General features: G+C 51.1%; 1 protein-coding gene across 1 annotated transcript in view; it reads left to right on the top strand.

The window, feature by feature from the left end:
• Positions 1-14,148, top strand: part of LOC147641127 (kinesin-like protein KIN-7C, mitochondrial) — a 29,897-nt gene extending 15,749 nt beyond the window's left edge. Inside the window, exons 16-27 of the mRNA XM_086818399.1 lie at positions 317-487; positions 606-842; positions 1,156-1,296; positions 1,376-1,501; positions 2,086-2,136; positions 2,316-2,363; positions 2,475-2,714; positions 2,799-3,632; positions 11,558-11,647; positions 13,246-13,393; positions 13,497-13,594; positions 13,696-14,148. Coding sequence (XP_086674525.1) covers positions 317-487; positions 606-842; positions 1,156-1,296; positions 1,376-1,501; positions 2,086-2,136; positions 2,316-2,363; positions 2,475-2,714; positions 2,799-3,632; positions 11,558-11,647; positions 13,246-13,393; positions 13,497-13,582 — 2,172 coding nt within the window. The 3' untranslated portion in view covers positions 13,583-13,594; positions 13,696-14,148. The remainder of the gene's footprint in view (positions 1-316; positions 488-605; positions 843-1,155; positions 1,297-1,375; positions 1,502-2,085; positions 2,137-2,315; positions 2,364-2,474; positions 2,715-2,798; positions 3,633-11,557; positions 11,648-13,245; positions 13,394-13,496; positions 13,595-13,695) is intronic.
• Positions 14,149-14,886: the final 738 nt, after the last annotated feature.

The following is a 14,886-nucleotide window of genomic DNA, read 5'->3' on the forward strand; positions in this document are numbered from 1 at the left end:
AAACTTCTACTAAAGACCCAACGGGCCTATGAGACCAAATTGATACAATAATGTCTATGGCATATATCATCATGGAATGGAAAATAAAATAGAAACAAAACAAACTACCTCACTAGAGTGATACAAAACTGTCCATGGAAATCTCATCATGGAATACCAAGAACATGAAACATGAGAGGAGCATCAGCCCCCAATATATATATATATATATATATATATATATATATAGAGAGAGAGAGAGAGAGAGAGAGAGAGAGAGAGAGAGAGAGAGAGAGAGAGAGAGGTTTTATTTATGGTTCAAACACTCATGTGGCAGTTGAAATCTCTCGAAGAAAAGAGGCATGCATCTGCATTAGATTTTGATGATGATGGGGGTTCAGTGGGACATTACCTAGAGTCATCTTTTGAAGGAAAGATTGAGGGTGAGGAGATTGCGAAAGAGGACAAGAAGCAGCAGCGTGGTATGCTTGGATGGTTCAAGCTTCGGGTAACCTCTTTTTAGGATGATCTATGCTTGCTGCCTTCTTGTGAGATTTGGATGATATTTATTTCAAAAAAAAGGTTGCCTGTGTATTTATTATAACTCTAGATTGACATTCATGCAGAGAAATGGTAGTTTTAATCCAACTATGAGCTTGGATACAGAAATTTCTCCAAATGCATCCCCTGCTTCAGCTGCTTCTGATGCCTCCCACATGGAGCTATTGACAGAATTGAGAGGGCGTCGGAGGTCTTTTAGTAGGAAAGCTGATGAGATGGCACCCGTTACTGAATCATTTCATCAATTCACACAGGCTGGTGAACTTTTTAGTGCAACAGTGCGTGGACGCAGACCGCCACCTGTATGTTATATATCCCTGTTTACAAGAGTCTCTATGCATGGTATCACGGTTACAGAAAAAGTACACAAGTAAGAGGTTTTCAAATAAAAAAAGAAAGGGGGGAGGGGGGTAGATAAAAGGAATACTTCTATTAGCTTTAAATTTATAAAAGGTTGTGGTTTTTAAAACACCCCTTAATGTACTTGCTTTATGGGGTTTCTATATAGTGACCCAACCCCAACCCTCTCCCACCACCACCACCTCTACACATGCATGTGCACGTGCACACCTACCCATCCACCCCAGGATAATGATGTTTCCAGAAATCTTGCAGACTGGAGAAACAGTGGCTGACCAAATGGATCTGCTTAGGGAGCAAGTGAAAATGCTCACAGGGGAGGTGGCATTTTGCTCTAGCTCATTAAAAAGAATGTCAGAACAGGCAATGGCCAACATCGATGATGTGCAGCTTCAAGTAAGCCTTGTATTGTGATAGGATATTCATGGTCAATTCAATATAATTTCTTGACTTGGTCTGATGCTGCCTTGTGCAGGCCCAGATGAAGAAAACAAAAGATGAGATTCAGGAAAAGAGACGTCAGATAAAGGTCCTTGAACAGCGTATTGTCGAGGCTGGACAAGCCTCCTTGAACAATGCATCTCCTATGGAAATGTCAGAGGTAGGGCATCTAGTTTAGAATCATGATGATATGTAGGTTTTTCATAATCTTTCCTTTTGATGGATGTACATGCCTTGTAACATTATACCCAATGCAATCACTGGGGCATTAGGACAGGAATAATTATTTTTTATCATCACAGAATGTGCTATTTCACCTACCATCCAACCATCAAGATTAGATCCTTGCTTTCGTATCACCATTCAACGAATAGGGATCAGATTTTCTGTCCAGCTTACTCTGCTTTTATTATATATATAAGATAGAAGTGATCTATAAAAAATATTACAAAATATGCTGTTTCACCTACTGTCTAGCGATCAGGCTTATACCTTGCTTTCTGACCAACATTTAAGGGTAGGGATCAAATGTGTGGAGTACTTATCCTGCTTCAATTATATAATATTACCAAATATGGTTTTCACCTACTATCCAATGACCAAGGTTAGGTCGTGCTTTCTTCTAACCACCATCCAATGGTAGGGATCAGATTTGCAGTCTTGCTTATCCTGCTTGTTATACATAGATAAGGTTTGGGTTGAGCCAGGAATTTGGTGTTTTGTGATTTTTGGGCATGGTCTCAGACAATCTCCACGCTGATGGGCCAATTGAATGAGAAAGAATTCGAGTTGGAGGTAGGCAACTACATCCACTATTTTCTCATGTTTGGTGATCCTTAAATGACCTCCAAAGATGTTCAACTTGTAGCATGTGCCTTGCCCTTTGCTTTCTTGTTGCTCTGAAAACTCCATCAAACCAAAAAAGTGTTGTAATAGCTCACTTAGTCAATGGCAATGGATCCTTTTTTGTACAGATAAAGACTGCAGATAACAGAATTCTTCAAGAACAACTACAAACAAAGGTATATTTATGTCAACCAATTTAATGCATTACCCACCAACATGTGAATAGAAGGGCCAGTTTAGGAGATTCTATGGTACCAGTAAAAGGTTTCATATGGGCTTCGTTGTAGATCTCCAAGATAAAGCAGTTGCAAGACATCATAGAGTCATTGCAGCAGCGGCCTAATCTGTTAGGTGGAGAGGAGTCAAGAAACTTGAGTCTCGACTCCTACCGGAACTCACATTCACAGCCAAATGAAGGGACATTAAACTCTGCCAAAATGTCAGGTGATGCTCAATGTATAGATATGAAGGCGATTTCTCGTAACACTGTGCCGGATTCTAGCTTGCAGAGTCAAGTGCTCAAACAGGTTTCCTTTCTATTTTTGTCTGAACTTCTCTGTAGCGATCCTTGCCAATTAGTAGTTTACTAACACTGAGTTTACCATGGTCAGGCAGCTGAGATTGAAAAACTCAAGCAAGAAAAGGACAACTTGGTGGAAGAAAACGGTGGCTTACAAATACAGAGTCAGAAGCTAGCGGAGGAGGCATCCTATGCTAAAGAGCTGGCCTCAGCTGCTGCTGTGGAGCTGAAAATTTTAACTGAGGAGGTGAAAAATCTATCTTTACAAAATTCGCAGCTTGCAAATGATTTGGTGGCAGTTCAAGAGGCAGCATTTTCCAGAATTTCAAGCAAAGCTTCTGGTGCCAATGGCGGCTATGCCAAGCATGTAGTGTGTCCTGATCGTCAAACAGTAGAAGCTCAAATTTTTAAGCTGAACCAGGTAGGGCAAGCATGGAAAAGTGGGGGAATTGACCTGGACAATGAGTATGCTGACATTGACTCATGGGAGCTTGATCCAGCAGATGTGAAAAGGGAGCTGCATGCTAGGAAGGAGAGAGAGGCATGCTTAGAGGCTGCCCTTGTAGACAAGGAGCAAGTGGAAACAGAATTATGGAAGAAGCTCGAAGAAGCCAAACAAAGGGAGGCCGACTTGGAAAATGATTTAGCTGGAATGTGGGTTGTGGTGGCTAAGTTGAAGAAGGAGAGGGGAGTTTCAGATGAACCTTTGGAGCTGGAAGTTGATGACTCACCTCTGAAGGACTCTGTCAACAATGGCATGGATTGTAATGGATTTCATGAGAACGGTGATGATAAGGTGCGGAAAAACAGCATGGACAGACACGAACCTGACAAACAGCAGAGGTTCATAGAGGAGTTGCAAGCAAGTCTTGAAGAGGAGAAACAAAGGACTACAGAGCTTGAAAGCCTGGTCTCTAGGCTGAAGGTAATAGATCAATCTTTTTGTAGAAGGCGAAGGATGTCTTGCCAAAATAGACAAGGCTTAAAATATTCTACATCTTTTTTTTTTTTTTTTGGGAAAAACGATCCTTCTATTAGTTAATGAGAAAACGCCATAAGGCTACAAAGCTTACCTCACAAGGAGGGATAATAAACACAGTGAACACCGGAGCTCCACCCCCGTGGCTGGCCGCTCTCTGGGGGGGGCTACCTAGTAGTACATGCGGGAGGTGAGAAGAGCCAAACTGGAGGCCTGTAGTGCCAAGTGACATCCTCGCCCCTCGCGATGAGGAAAGGGCCAGGCTGCCAAGTGCGGAGGAACGCCTTGCGGCGATCTCTCATGCGATCCGAGTCGCCCTGAAGTTTCCCCCATTGTCCTCTCAAGGTGTGAATGATGTCCACCGAGAGGGCCTGTATGACCTCCGCCGGTGGAGTCGCCTGGCGGTCTATGGCCTCCCTGCATATCGGGCTCTCCATATGTGCCAAGCCGTCATGCTGTTGATCATCTCCCATCTGTGCCCGTCCCCCTCCTGGGAGACTGCCGAAGAGAAGTCTGGCGTCGGAACCACCGCCATCGCCCTGTCAGAGACCTAGATGGTCACACTGCCAGGGACGTCCTCGTATCCAAGGGCCGGGCCGCTGTCCGTGGCCCAAGCCACCGCACCCCACGTCACCATCAGCTCACCTGGCGAGCCTGCAAAAACCATCCTGAGAGCGCGCTGCCAGACCTGCTGTGCCTGTGGGCAATCCCATAAGCAGTGCCGCTGCGACTCCTGTGCATGGCCGCACCGAGGGCAGGACGCTGGGTGTCTGCCAAAAGCTAGCCAAGCCCCCACAGCCAGTCCTCTATGCGCTGTAAGCCAGAGAAAAAGCGTCACCTTCCGGGGCCGGAAGCTAGCCCAAAGGCGCTGCCAGAAGTCCTTAAGGAAGGCAGGGGAGAGCCCCTGTCGCTGCCAATGCTCGGCCGCCGCCGGGGTGCCCGCTATCTTGTGCCTCTGGATCCGCCGCCCCAGCCTCGCTGTGTACTGAAAAAAGGGGGTGCCTGGGCTGGTAGGGGCCGAGTAGGGATCTCGCCAAAGCCACTCGCCTGGATCCCATTGAAGGCGAATAAGAGGCCTGCTGTCCCAAGCCCATAATCTCCAAGAATAGTCCTCCCCTATCGAGGCCGGTGAGAGGTCTACATGCCACTGTCTCTGATGAAAGCCGACCACCCGCACCCTCTGAAAGATACAACCCTGGAACTCATCCAAATCTAGTCGGGTCCTCTGAAGCTGGCCTCCCTCTCCCACCTCGAAGGTGAGTGGGGCGACTCTCTCTGCTGAGCCGCAGACCGCTAGAAGGATCTCATGCCGAGTAAAGACGCCCATCCACTGTGGAGGTGGAGGGTCCTGTACTGGAGTCCGCCACTCCCGGGGGATGGCCGCCTCAATGTCCTGCCTCATCAACTCTCTGCCCCTCATCCCGCTGAGTCTCCTCTCCTGAACCTCTAGAGGCAGCTGCTGAAAACATATCCAGTCGTCTAGGGACTGGGCTGGCCCGGAGCTCAACGGGCCCCACGACACGTGAGATCGCGATCCAGCCATATGACCACTGGGAAGTCGGATCAAGGGGTTCCAGATCAATGGCTGCCTCAGGCGCTCCTCATCGATGCTCGGGGGAGTCTGGAAGAGTGACGGCCTCAGATGCTCCCAGGCCCTCAGAAGGCTAGCTGCAAAACGCTCCTCGAAGCCAAGGCCCACTCCTCTGGATCGCTGCTCTGTAAAGATCCACCTGATGCTGGGGGTCCAGGGGCCGCTAAGAGAAGGAGTGCGGCTGAGAATCCTGGAAACAAGAAACTCCTTCCACGGCTCAGCGCCTGGTAGGAGGCCACGAACCACCAACTTGCCAAGCAAAGCTCGGCTCTGACAAATAGGATCAACTATGCCCAAGCCGCCTCTCTCCCTCGGCTGAGTGATCACAGCCCATGCCACCTTGGCCCTGGCGGGCCGCCCGTCGCCAGCGGACCAAAGAAAGTTCCTGATGAGCCTCTGCACACCTGGCCAATGCACGCCCGAGAGAAGGCCCAGCAAGAAGTGATGTACCACATGGTAGCAAGCAGAACCTGGCTGGCCACAACCACTCGGCCAGCCAGAGATAAACGAGCGGTACTCCAATACAGAAGCTTCTTCCGAATGCTCAGAAGAAGGGGGGCTATCTGCTGCTCCGGAGATATGTCAATGCCCACATAGCATCCCAAATAGCGTACTGTAGTGCCGGGGGGCAGCCACTGAAACCCATCAATTGGCCTCCAAGTGGGGGGGGGGGGGGGGGGGGGGGGGGACAGAACTGACCCACAACCCACATGACTTGTGCCAGTTGATCAAAGCGCCCGAAGCTCTGCAAAACCTGTCCATGGCTGAGGCGAAGCGACGGAGGTTCTCCTCCCCTCCCTGAAGATAGACAGCAGTGTCATCCGCAAACTCCGAGTCTAGGAGCTCCTCCGAGGTGCGGATGGGGAGCTGGAGGCCCCGCAAACCTGTATCCTGTGCCGTCAAGAAAGTGCTCATGGCCTCCGCCACAAAAAGAAAAAGAAAGGGTGCCAAGGGGCACCCCTGCCGCACCGAGCGTGAGAGCTGGAACCTCTCTCTGCGCACGCCCTGTATCAGCACCTGGCTATGAGCCGATGTGTAGAGTGAAGAGACCCCACCGATCCACTGAGGGGGGAAGCCCATCCTCTCCATAGTGCCTTCCAAGAAGGCCCAGTCCACCCGATCATATGCCTTCTCGAAGTCGAGAAGGAGCACTGCCAGATCCTCCTGCCGAAATCTAGCCAAAGCCGTAGCCTCCCAGAAAGAGAAGATGTTATCCAGGATGCTCCTATCCTGGATGAAGCCTGTCTACGTGGAGTGGATGATGTCCGGAAGGTGAGGCTGAAGCTGCCTGCTGATCGCCTTAGCTAGGACCTTGTAGGCCGTGCCTAGCAAGGTGATCGGTCTCCACTGTCTAATCTCCAGTCTGTCTCCTCCCTCTTTGGGGATCAAGTGAATCAACCGCTCTGCCATGCTGTCCGGCATGTCTCCCGACTCCATGATCTCCTGGAATGCCAATCTGAAACCCCTATGCAAGAGACCCCAGTACCTCTGGAAGAAAGCCACTGAGAGACCGTCCTCTCCTGGGCATTTGCCCCGAGGAAGTGCCTGAAGAGCCGCCTCCAGTTCCGTATCCGAGAAGGGGGAGAGAAGGGAGTGCTGCAAATGGGCCGGCACAACCGGTCTCGTGAAGCTCCAGACTGCCTCCCGAGCCTCTCTCACCCTGTCATCTGCTGGCTCAGCAGAGAGCAGATCCCTGTAAAAATCTGTGGCGATCGCCCGAACCTTGGGGGGATCCACCACTACCTGGCCATCAGCCTGCCGAAGACGCCTGAGACCCTCTCGTCTGAAGCGAGGCCCCGTCGCCTCAAAGAAATCTCGAGTCACTCTGTCTCCAGCCTGTGTCCAAAAAGAAGTCCGAGCATGGAATCGGAACTCCACCCTCCTCTCCTCGATGGATCTGATCTCTGTGCGAGCTGACTCCATCTGCTCTGAAATCCAAGGGCTCGTAGGATCCCTCTCCTGAAGTCTCTGAATGGAAGCTAGACTCCTCCGCAGGCTCCTCTCCTGCTCTCTGAAAGCCTCCAGACGGTCCAGGGTAGCCTGTCTGAGCATCCTACTGATCTCCTGCAAACCCCTGTCAAGATCGTTGGCTGCCGATCCTCTCCTGAACTGAAGCTCCTGCCAGACCTGCTCAACTCTGGTCGCAATCTCGGGCTCCTCTATGAGACAATCTGGAATCCGGACGCTCTGGCCTCGCTCTCCTCTCGTAGGGTCCTCGATCTGGAGAAGCACTGGAAAGTGGTCTGAAAACGAGGAGCCTGCAAGTATACCCACAGTGCCACCTCTATCGCAAGCCCACTCATCAATGTAAAACCTATCGATGCGGGAAAGGTTAACTCCTGTGGCCCGTCTATCCGAGCGCGAGAAAGATAAACTCCCCTACAACCTGCCAAACTCCAAGAGAGTCCACGGATCCTGGCCTCTCACCTGCAGCACTAGTTCCTCCCAGGCAGCGAGCTCCGGCCCATGAATGGTCTCCTGGTTGCCCCCCATCCTGTCCTCTGCATCCTCGAGCATGTTGCAATCCCCCCCTAGGCACCAATGGTCTGCCATGGGGAGGGACTGCCTAATGGTGCTCCAGAACTCAGCTCTCCCGGTCGCCCCATTAGGGGCGTAGAAGTTGAGGAAGCCAATGCAGTCTTCCCCAACCCGAAGGATGATCCACTGCGCTCGACCCTGGACCAGAGTGCCAGAATCCACAACCTCGGATAGAAGCTGCTCGCTGACTGAGATGCATACTCCACCGTGGTTCCCCTGGGAGCCATATGCCGGTGACCAAAAAGTGTGACTCCTGCCTGGCAAGATCTTCCCGCAGGTGCGGGTACGCTTGGCAGAAAGGTGGTGGTCCTGGATGAAAAGGATATCTATGGGTCCTCCAACGAGAGCCCTCTGGATCTCCTGGCGAAGTCTGCCCCGACCAATGTAGCAGCGAGGTCCACCAAGACCCTGGATGTTCCATGAGAGCATCCTCATGGATGAGCTATGGCAAGTGAAGCAGCCGCCACTGGCTCACCCCTCTCAGCCGGCCCGGATGAGCTGCCCTCCACTCTGTGAGTCTTGGGCGCCAGCTTGGAGGGAGAATAGTCACTGTCTGTCCGGGTGCGGAGTCTCTCCAAAAAGAGGGTGACCTGTCTCTGTGTCCAGCCCCACTCCACCTTCGCCCTGTCCAGGGCATAGGCGTGAGACCAATCCTCTGCATATATGTATCTAAAGGTAGGCTGCATCCTCGGGGCGGCGTGGAGGAGAATCAGTAGCACCGCCTCAACTGAGGTGTGGACCGGATCCGCCCGCCAATCTCCTATACCAAACAAGCTCATGCGGGCTGAGTGTAATCGGGTTTGCAATAGGTCTGTGAGCCCCAAGTCACTGAAGTGGTGAGAAAACTCCGGTATCTGATCACGCAAAACTTCCTCTACAGAGTTGCAATCCCATGCTGTGTCTGGGGCAACACTGAGAGGAAAGGAGAAGGCCACCATGCTGCTCACCACACTGAAGGAGAACGAGAGGGATGGCACACCACGCAAACTCGCAAGGGCGCGACCAGTGTCTCGAACGGGCCAGCATCCAGCTGGAGACACCTGAAAAAACCGTAATCAACTAGGAGCCCCATCACTCGCGGGGGCCCCCCAGGGGAGGCTAGAGAGAACTCTGTGGCGGGCGAAGCTAGGATCGCCATCTCCACCGGCCCGGAGTGGCGGTGGAACAGCTGCTGAACTGAACTCTGGCCTACCGAGCTGCGCTGCCCCGGGGCAGTGGGTGGTCTGGAGGAGTATCCTGGAGAGGGCGAGGGAGGGATGGTGGCTCGCGGAGAGGAGGGGGGAGAGCGAGGAGAGGATGGAGAGGCATCTGCTAGAGGAGAGGTGTCAGGGGGGGCCGCCGGGGGAGGCGGGAGGGGGGGCCCTGGGGGGGAGAGGGGGGGGGTGGTGGAAGGAGTGCTCTCCGAGTGAGGGGAAGAGGAGCCGGGGGTCGCAGAGTGCGGCCCGGGATCCTCAGGAATCTGCTCCATGGAGGGGGCGGGGCCCCCCGCGGGGGGAGGCGGGAATGGGGTCTCCACGTGGGGGGCTCCACCGGCGGCCTCAACGGGCACTGAGACTGAATCCTCGTCCATCGGGGTGGGACCTGCTGGCCGCCTACCCCTGACTGGAGCATAAGTGCGGGTAGGTGCTTGGACGCCAGCCGGAGTCGCCTGTCCCGCCAGCCTGTCCGCCAGCCTGTGCTGCCTGCTGGCGTCTGCGACGGTCCCTGCGGGCCGGGCGTTTCCGCCGGCGAACCTCCTGCCATCCGCCAGCCTCCTGGGTCTGCGCGGCATCCTCCGCCGGGGCTTGCTCGTCAAGTGATGGCGCCTGCTGAGACGAGCCAGGGATGTCCGGTCTCTGAGGTGGATGGCCACCCCTCGGGCCTCCTGAAGGGGGTCCAGAGGCGGCAGAGCGTGAATGATGAACCTCCTTGCGGGGACAGGCGCGTGCGAGGTGGCTCATCTCCCGACAGATGTAGCACTGGCCGGGGAGGCCCGAATACTCCACGCGCTGTATCAGATGTCCTCCAGAAAGACAAGGGAGGAGGATCGTCTTCGGGAGGGACTCCGGTGACGGAACCACAACACGAATGGCCGGGAGTCCTGCTGCCCGAGCTATCACTGAAGCCGCTGTCTGAGGCGTCTCCACCACCTGCCCGAACGCCTTGCCAATGGATGACAAGAGGGGCAAGTACTCCCTGCGGAGTCCAAGAAAGCAGATAGTGATGGGGAAACCTGTCGCGCCTGCTCTAGCGGGTCAGAAGCGGGGTTGAAACCGTGAGTCCATCGCGCCAGGAACGCCCGGGATGAGCGGAGGGCAATGGGGCTCCGAGCCAGCACCGTCTGAGCTGCCTGGGGGGACTCGAAATCCACCTGGTAGTAGCCACGTCCCAAAAAATCGACGCTGACGATCTTGGCAGGCACGCCAACGAGGTTGCCTTGCAGAAGGTCGCGAATCTCTCTCCGCATCGGACGGCTACCCACTATCTTGCAGACCAAGGAGGAGGCCTCAAGAGCGGATACTGTGAAAACAAACAACTGATGATCTGCATCTGTGAACTCCAGACGGAGACCGGAATCGGCAGGGGTAGTCGGAGCGGCTTCCATGGAGTCCTCCAGAGGGAAAAGGCCAGAGACCGGGGTCGCCAACGGGAGGGACACAGCCCTACGAGGAAACGGAGAGGCGGAAAGAGAGAGGATAGTGGGGGCGGAGCGGGGGGGGGGGGAGGGGGGAGCTGAGGCGGGGGAGCTAGCGGTGGGAGGAGGGGCGAGACGGAGGGGGAGGTGAGGAAGAAGGCGGGGGGAAGAGCCGCGAGACGGAGGGGGAGGTGAGGAAGAAGGCGGGGGGAAGAGCCGCGAAGCGGAGGAGAAGGCGGGGGGGGAGAGATGGCGGGGGAGGAAGCGAGGAAGGAGGCGGGGGGGGGAGAGATGGCGGGGGAGGAAGCGAGGAAGGAGGCGGGGGGGGGAGAGATGGCGGGGGAGGAAGCGAGGAAGGAGGCGGGGGAGGAGAAGGCGGGGGGGGGGAGAGAGATGGCGGGGGAGGAAGCGAGGAAGGAGGCGGGGGAGAGAGGCGGAGGACAGGCGGGGGGGGGGGAGAGGGGGGCGCGCGACGGCGAGAAGCAGCAGGGGGAAGGTAGACGGGAGGGGGGATGAGGCGGAGCTCGCAGGAGCAGCTCGACAGTGCTCTCGAAAGAAGAGAATGATGTTATTGATGTGTAACAAAATGACACAAATATTCTACATCTTTAACTTATGACCCAAAGGCACTCAAGTTATTTCAAGTGAGTTAGGCGTTTTCAATGTTTATGTGTATTGGTGAAAGATTTGAGTGTTTAAAACTCTCCTTGTTGCAAGTCTTCTTTTCAGGTATAAAAGCTCGCCACAGTTCATATTTCTTGTGTACTAACAGTAACTAGGAAGGGGCTCTCAGCTACTTAGAATGATATAATTTGCACAAGAAGATGCCAATACACCACTTAACAGAGTGACGTGCACTCGTAGAAAGCAGAGTTAAAAAATTATAGGTACAAGTTATAACATTCTTCTTTCATGAAGATTTCATAGATTTAAAATTAAGTCTTGTGGAATTCTAAGCTCACCAAACGCACACCATCTAATCAATGGGTAACAGCAATCAGCACACTGGTGATAATTATCTTTATGGCTGTAAGGCTAAAGCTTCATATAATACCTTTTTTTATAGTGTGTTTTTTTTGTGTTGTTAGGCAATGTAATGTTGGTTAATCCATTTATGATTCTTTCCAGGGTGAAGAATTGGAGGGTCTGCATTTTTCCACTCTTGAAGAACTCCAAAATCTTCATATGGAAGCTCTGACCAAGTTATGCCAAGCCAAGGTCTCTCTCTCTCGCTCTCTCTCTCATATCAGGCTCCTAGTCAAGAGATCCTGGATCTTAAGTCCCATTTCTTGCAATGTGGTGCTTTCATACGGATCATATGGTTTCTGCTGGCTTAGCCATGCATTAAGAGACTCATCTCTGTATGTATGTGGTGCCATAATAAGGAGCTCTTTTTGAGGTGGGGCTAATTGGTAAGGTGCATTTAGTCACTGTTTTTTTCCTTGTTTTCACCCATTGAAGCTCCTCTCAGGTGCACTTTTAGAGCCCCATCATGATTTCTAACCATAAAGGGACTTTTCTAGCTTACTGTATTATGTCCCTCCCTTGTCAGGGTTCATCTTAGGGCCTTTTGATTGTTGCCTATCTAGGCCGGCCTAACAGGACATACGAGAGAGAGAGAGAAAGAAAGAAAGATATAGTAACGTCTCCTAAAGGCCGAAATGGCCCATGGGACCAAAACAAGGTACAACTGATGATGATGATCTCATCATAACAAATCTGAAAGAAAGAATGAAAATAGTAACATCCTAAGAGAGCTAAGAGCTGAAAGCTGAACCGCTGAATCGTCGCGGTAAACTCCTCTGGTGGCGGGCAATGATGGCTCGAATCTGCCGTGATGGTGAGGGAGTCGTGGACGCGATCCTCGTGGTCATGGGCGTCTCGCTCTACAGATGGCAATGGCTCTGTCCAGGGTGATTCCTCTGGAGGGTGGTCTGCCAGGTAGGCCTGTAGATGGGGGAGTAGAGGCTGGTGGAGTTACAGTGCTGGCTCTGAAAAAATCTGTGAGGGCTCTCTGTCTAGGTGGCTCCGGTCCCACTGCCCTCCTGTCCCTCAATAGGCTCTCTCTGTGGCATCTAAGCTCAAGTATGAAGAGCCGTAAGCACCTTTGGTCCTCAAAGTCCATGATCCGACGCAAAGGTCCAATGCCTTCACGGAACAGGCAGTGGCACCTCCCTCGGATCTCATAGTAGACAGTACAAAGACATATATAGTGTTCCTCCGACTCCACCTCCTGATGGCAAAGCTGGCATATGCGGTCCTCTAGTGACATATCCTCATATCGACCTGTCTCTATCCTCAGCCGGTGTGAAGAGGTGCGAATATGTCCAATAGCACTCCGAATACCATGTGAGGTGTGTGTCCATGTAAGCATGGCGTATAATAAACCCGTCCGAAGAGAGGTGTAGAAAATGACTATGGTAGTGTGCCATTTTCATGCCCAACGGCTGCGGGGGCCTGACCCATGTCCTCTCTGTATCTAGTCTCACAATGTCCATCCTGATCACCCGATTCAGCTCTGAACAGCTGAGATCTAAGAACGGGCAGTCCAGGCTGTAAGCAAAAGGCGGGAGTGCATCGATACTCATGCCATGCAAGGCCAGCCATGTGCGCATCTGGGCATACCAACACTGGGTGTCTCTCTCATCTGCAAGCTGAGAGAGAGAGCAGAGAGAAGTTTTACTTAGCATTGCAAAGAAATTTAGGGAAACTTCACAAACAAGATTGCACTGTTTCACATATGTCGCACTCCATGATTGGCTGCAAACTGACACTATGTTCAAGCAATTGACACCATGTTCTATGAAATCAATCAGGCAAGAAGCAGAGACTTGGACAAAGAAAGAGAACATGGGTTGCCTTCTAGCCTCGATCAACATTACGAGGAGAGAAACGGCCATATTTGTAAAGTCTGTTTCGAAGCACCAACTGCTGCAGTTCTCCTTCCTTGCAGACATTTTTGCTGTAAGCAGAATTCTGCAAATACTCACTTTTGCTTCATATTGTTTGGTAATAAGAAGTGACATATCACATGTGATTTTGCACTGATTGGTTGGATATGATGCAGTGTGCAAACCGTGTGCAGTAGCATGTACAGAATGCCCACTTTGCAGAAGTGGTATTGCAGATAGGATCATAACCTTCACCTCTTAAATGACTGTTAAGGTATGGATACTAAGGTCATGTCACAGCTCTTTTGATTACTTTTGGATGGTTTCGTGTTTGTCTTACCCTCAATTTGTCTGTCTTCTCTATTTTTCCAACAGCACATGAATCAAAACTAAGAGGAGAGGGCTGCTTGCTACCAGACCTACTGGTATATATATGATTTTCAGTGGAATCAGACACCTGCATCCTGTGTACATATCATCTTCACACCTCAAGCTTTCCTCTGCCATTATTCTTTTGTTAGCTTCAGGAGAAGCTTGTGTAATCTCATTTTTGTGGCATTTTCCCCTTGGCCTTTGCCTTAGCTTCTTGAACAACCAAGATGCTCTAGGCCTGTAAACTAGGAGTATAGATGAATGAATAAACCTACCTACATCTTGTCCGGTGTGATGACATGATATATTCTTGTAATACCGTCCACAAGTCCGATTACAGCTTTGTACATCAGATCGATTCCTCTCAATCACTTTTCTATACAAATCAAGGATATCCCAATCTTTTTTGCTTTTTAAAAAATGTGGAAAGGAAAAGTGTGTGTATGTGTTTTTTTTAAAGGAGAGTTCTATCACCATATATCACCTTTATAGAAACTATCAAACAAGCACTATGCATTCTATTTTTAGTGATTCATTGATACCAACTCTCGAAGTTACAAATCCCAAGAAAAAATTGACACACGTAGAGGTGGAGAAGAGGGGCATGGGTGTCAACACGAAAGAGAATGTGGGGGAGAGAGAGAGCTTGAGTTCCTTTTTTGCAAGTAAACACACACAAGAGGGTGCAAGACAAGCGAGATGGATGGTTGAATTTTTTTATATCTTCTTCTCTTCAAACATATAATTAAAAGATAAGAGTATATACATAAAGAGAAAATACTCTTTTACAACATACAATAGTCGGTCTATAGTACTGTACTCCAAAGTGGTTGTCACACAGCTTGTCATCTGTCCATTGGCGGCAACAACCATCATCTCACCAACCATGCCAATGACATAAGTGCGGAAGCTATCACCAAGACGGGTCATCAATGTTTGTTTAGCACTAGTTGAGTTCGATATCTCAATACTCGATATCTCAATACTTTTCCTCGAGCTCAACTCTACACACTGAACTCCAAGTAAGTTTTTAAACTTGTGGAGCTTCTCTATGTCCAATGCTTTTGTTATGATAGCAATCATATGATCCTCTGTGTTGATATATACCAAATCTACATCACTTGCTGCGAGAACCTTTTCCTTCACAAAGTGATAGTGCACCTCATTCTAGCATATGGTATATTGGGTTATTGA

Source organism: Cibotium barometz, chromosome 2 (assembly GCF_041138505.1).
Source record: "Cibotium barometz isolate CiBa-2024 chromosome 2, ASM4113850v1, whole genome shotgun sequence".
NCBI classification, from domain to species: Eukaryota; Viridiplantae; Streptophyta; class Polypodiopsida; order Cyatheales; family Cibotiaceae; genus Cibotium; species Cibotium barometz.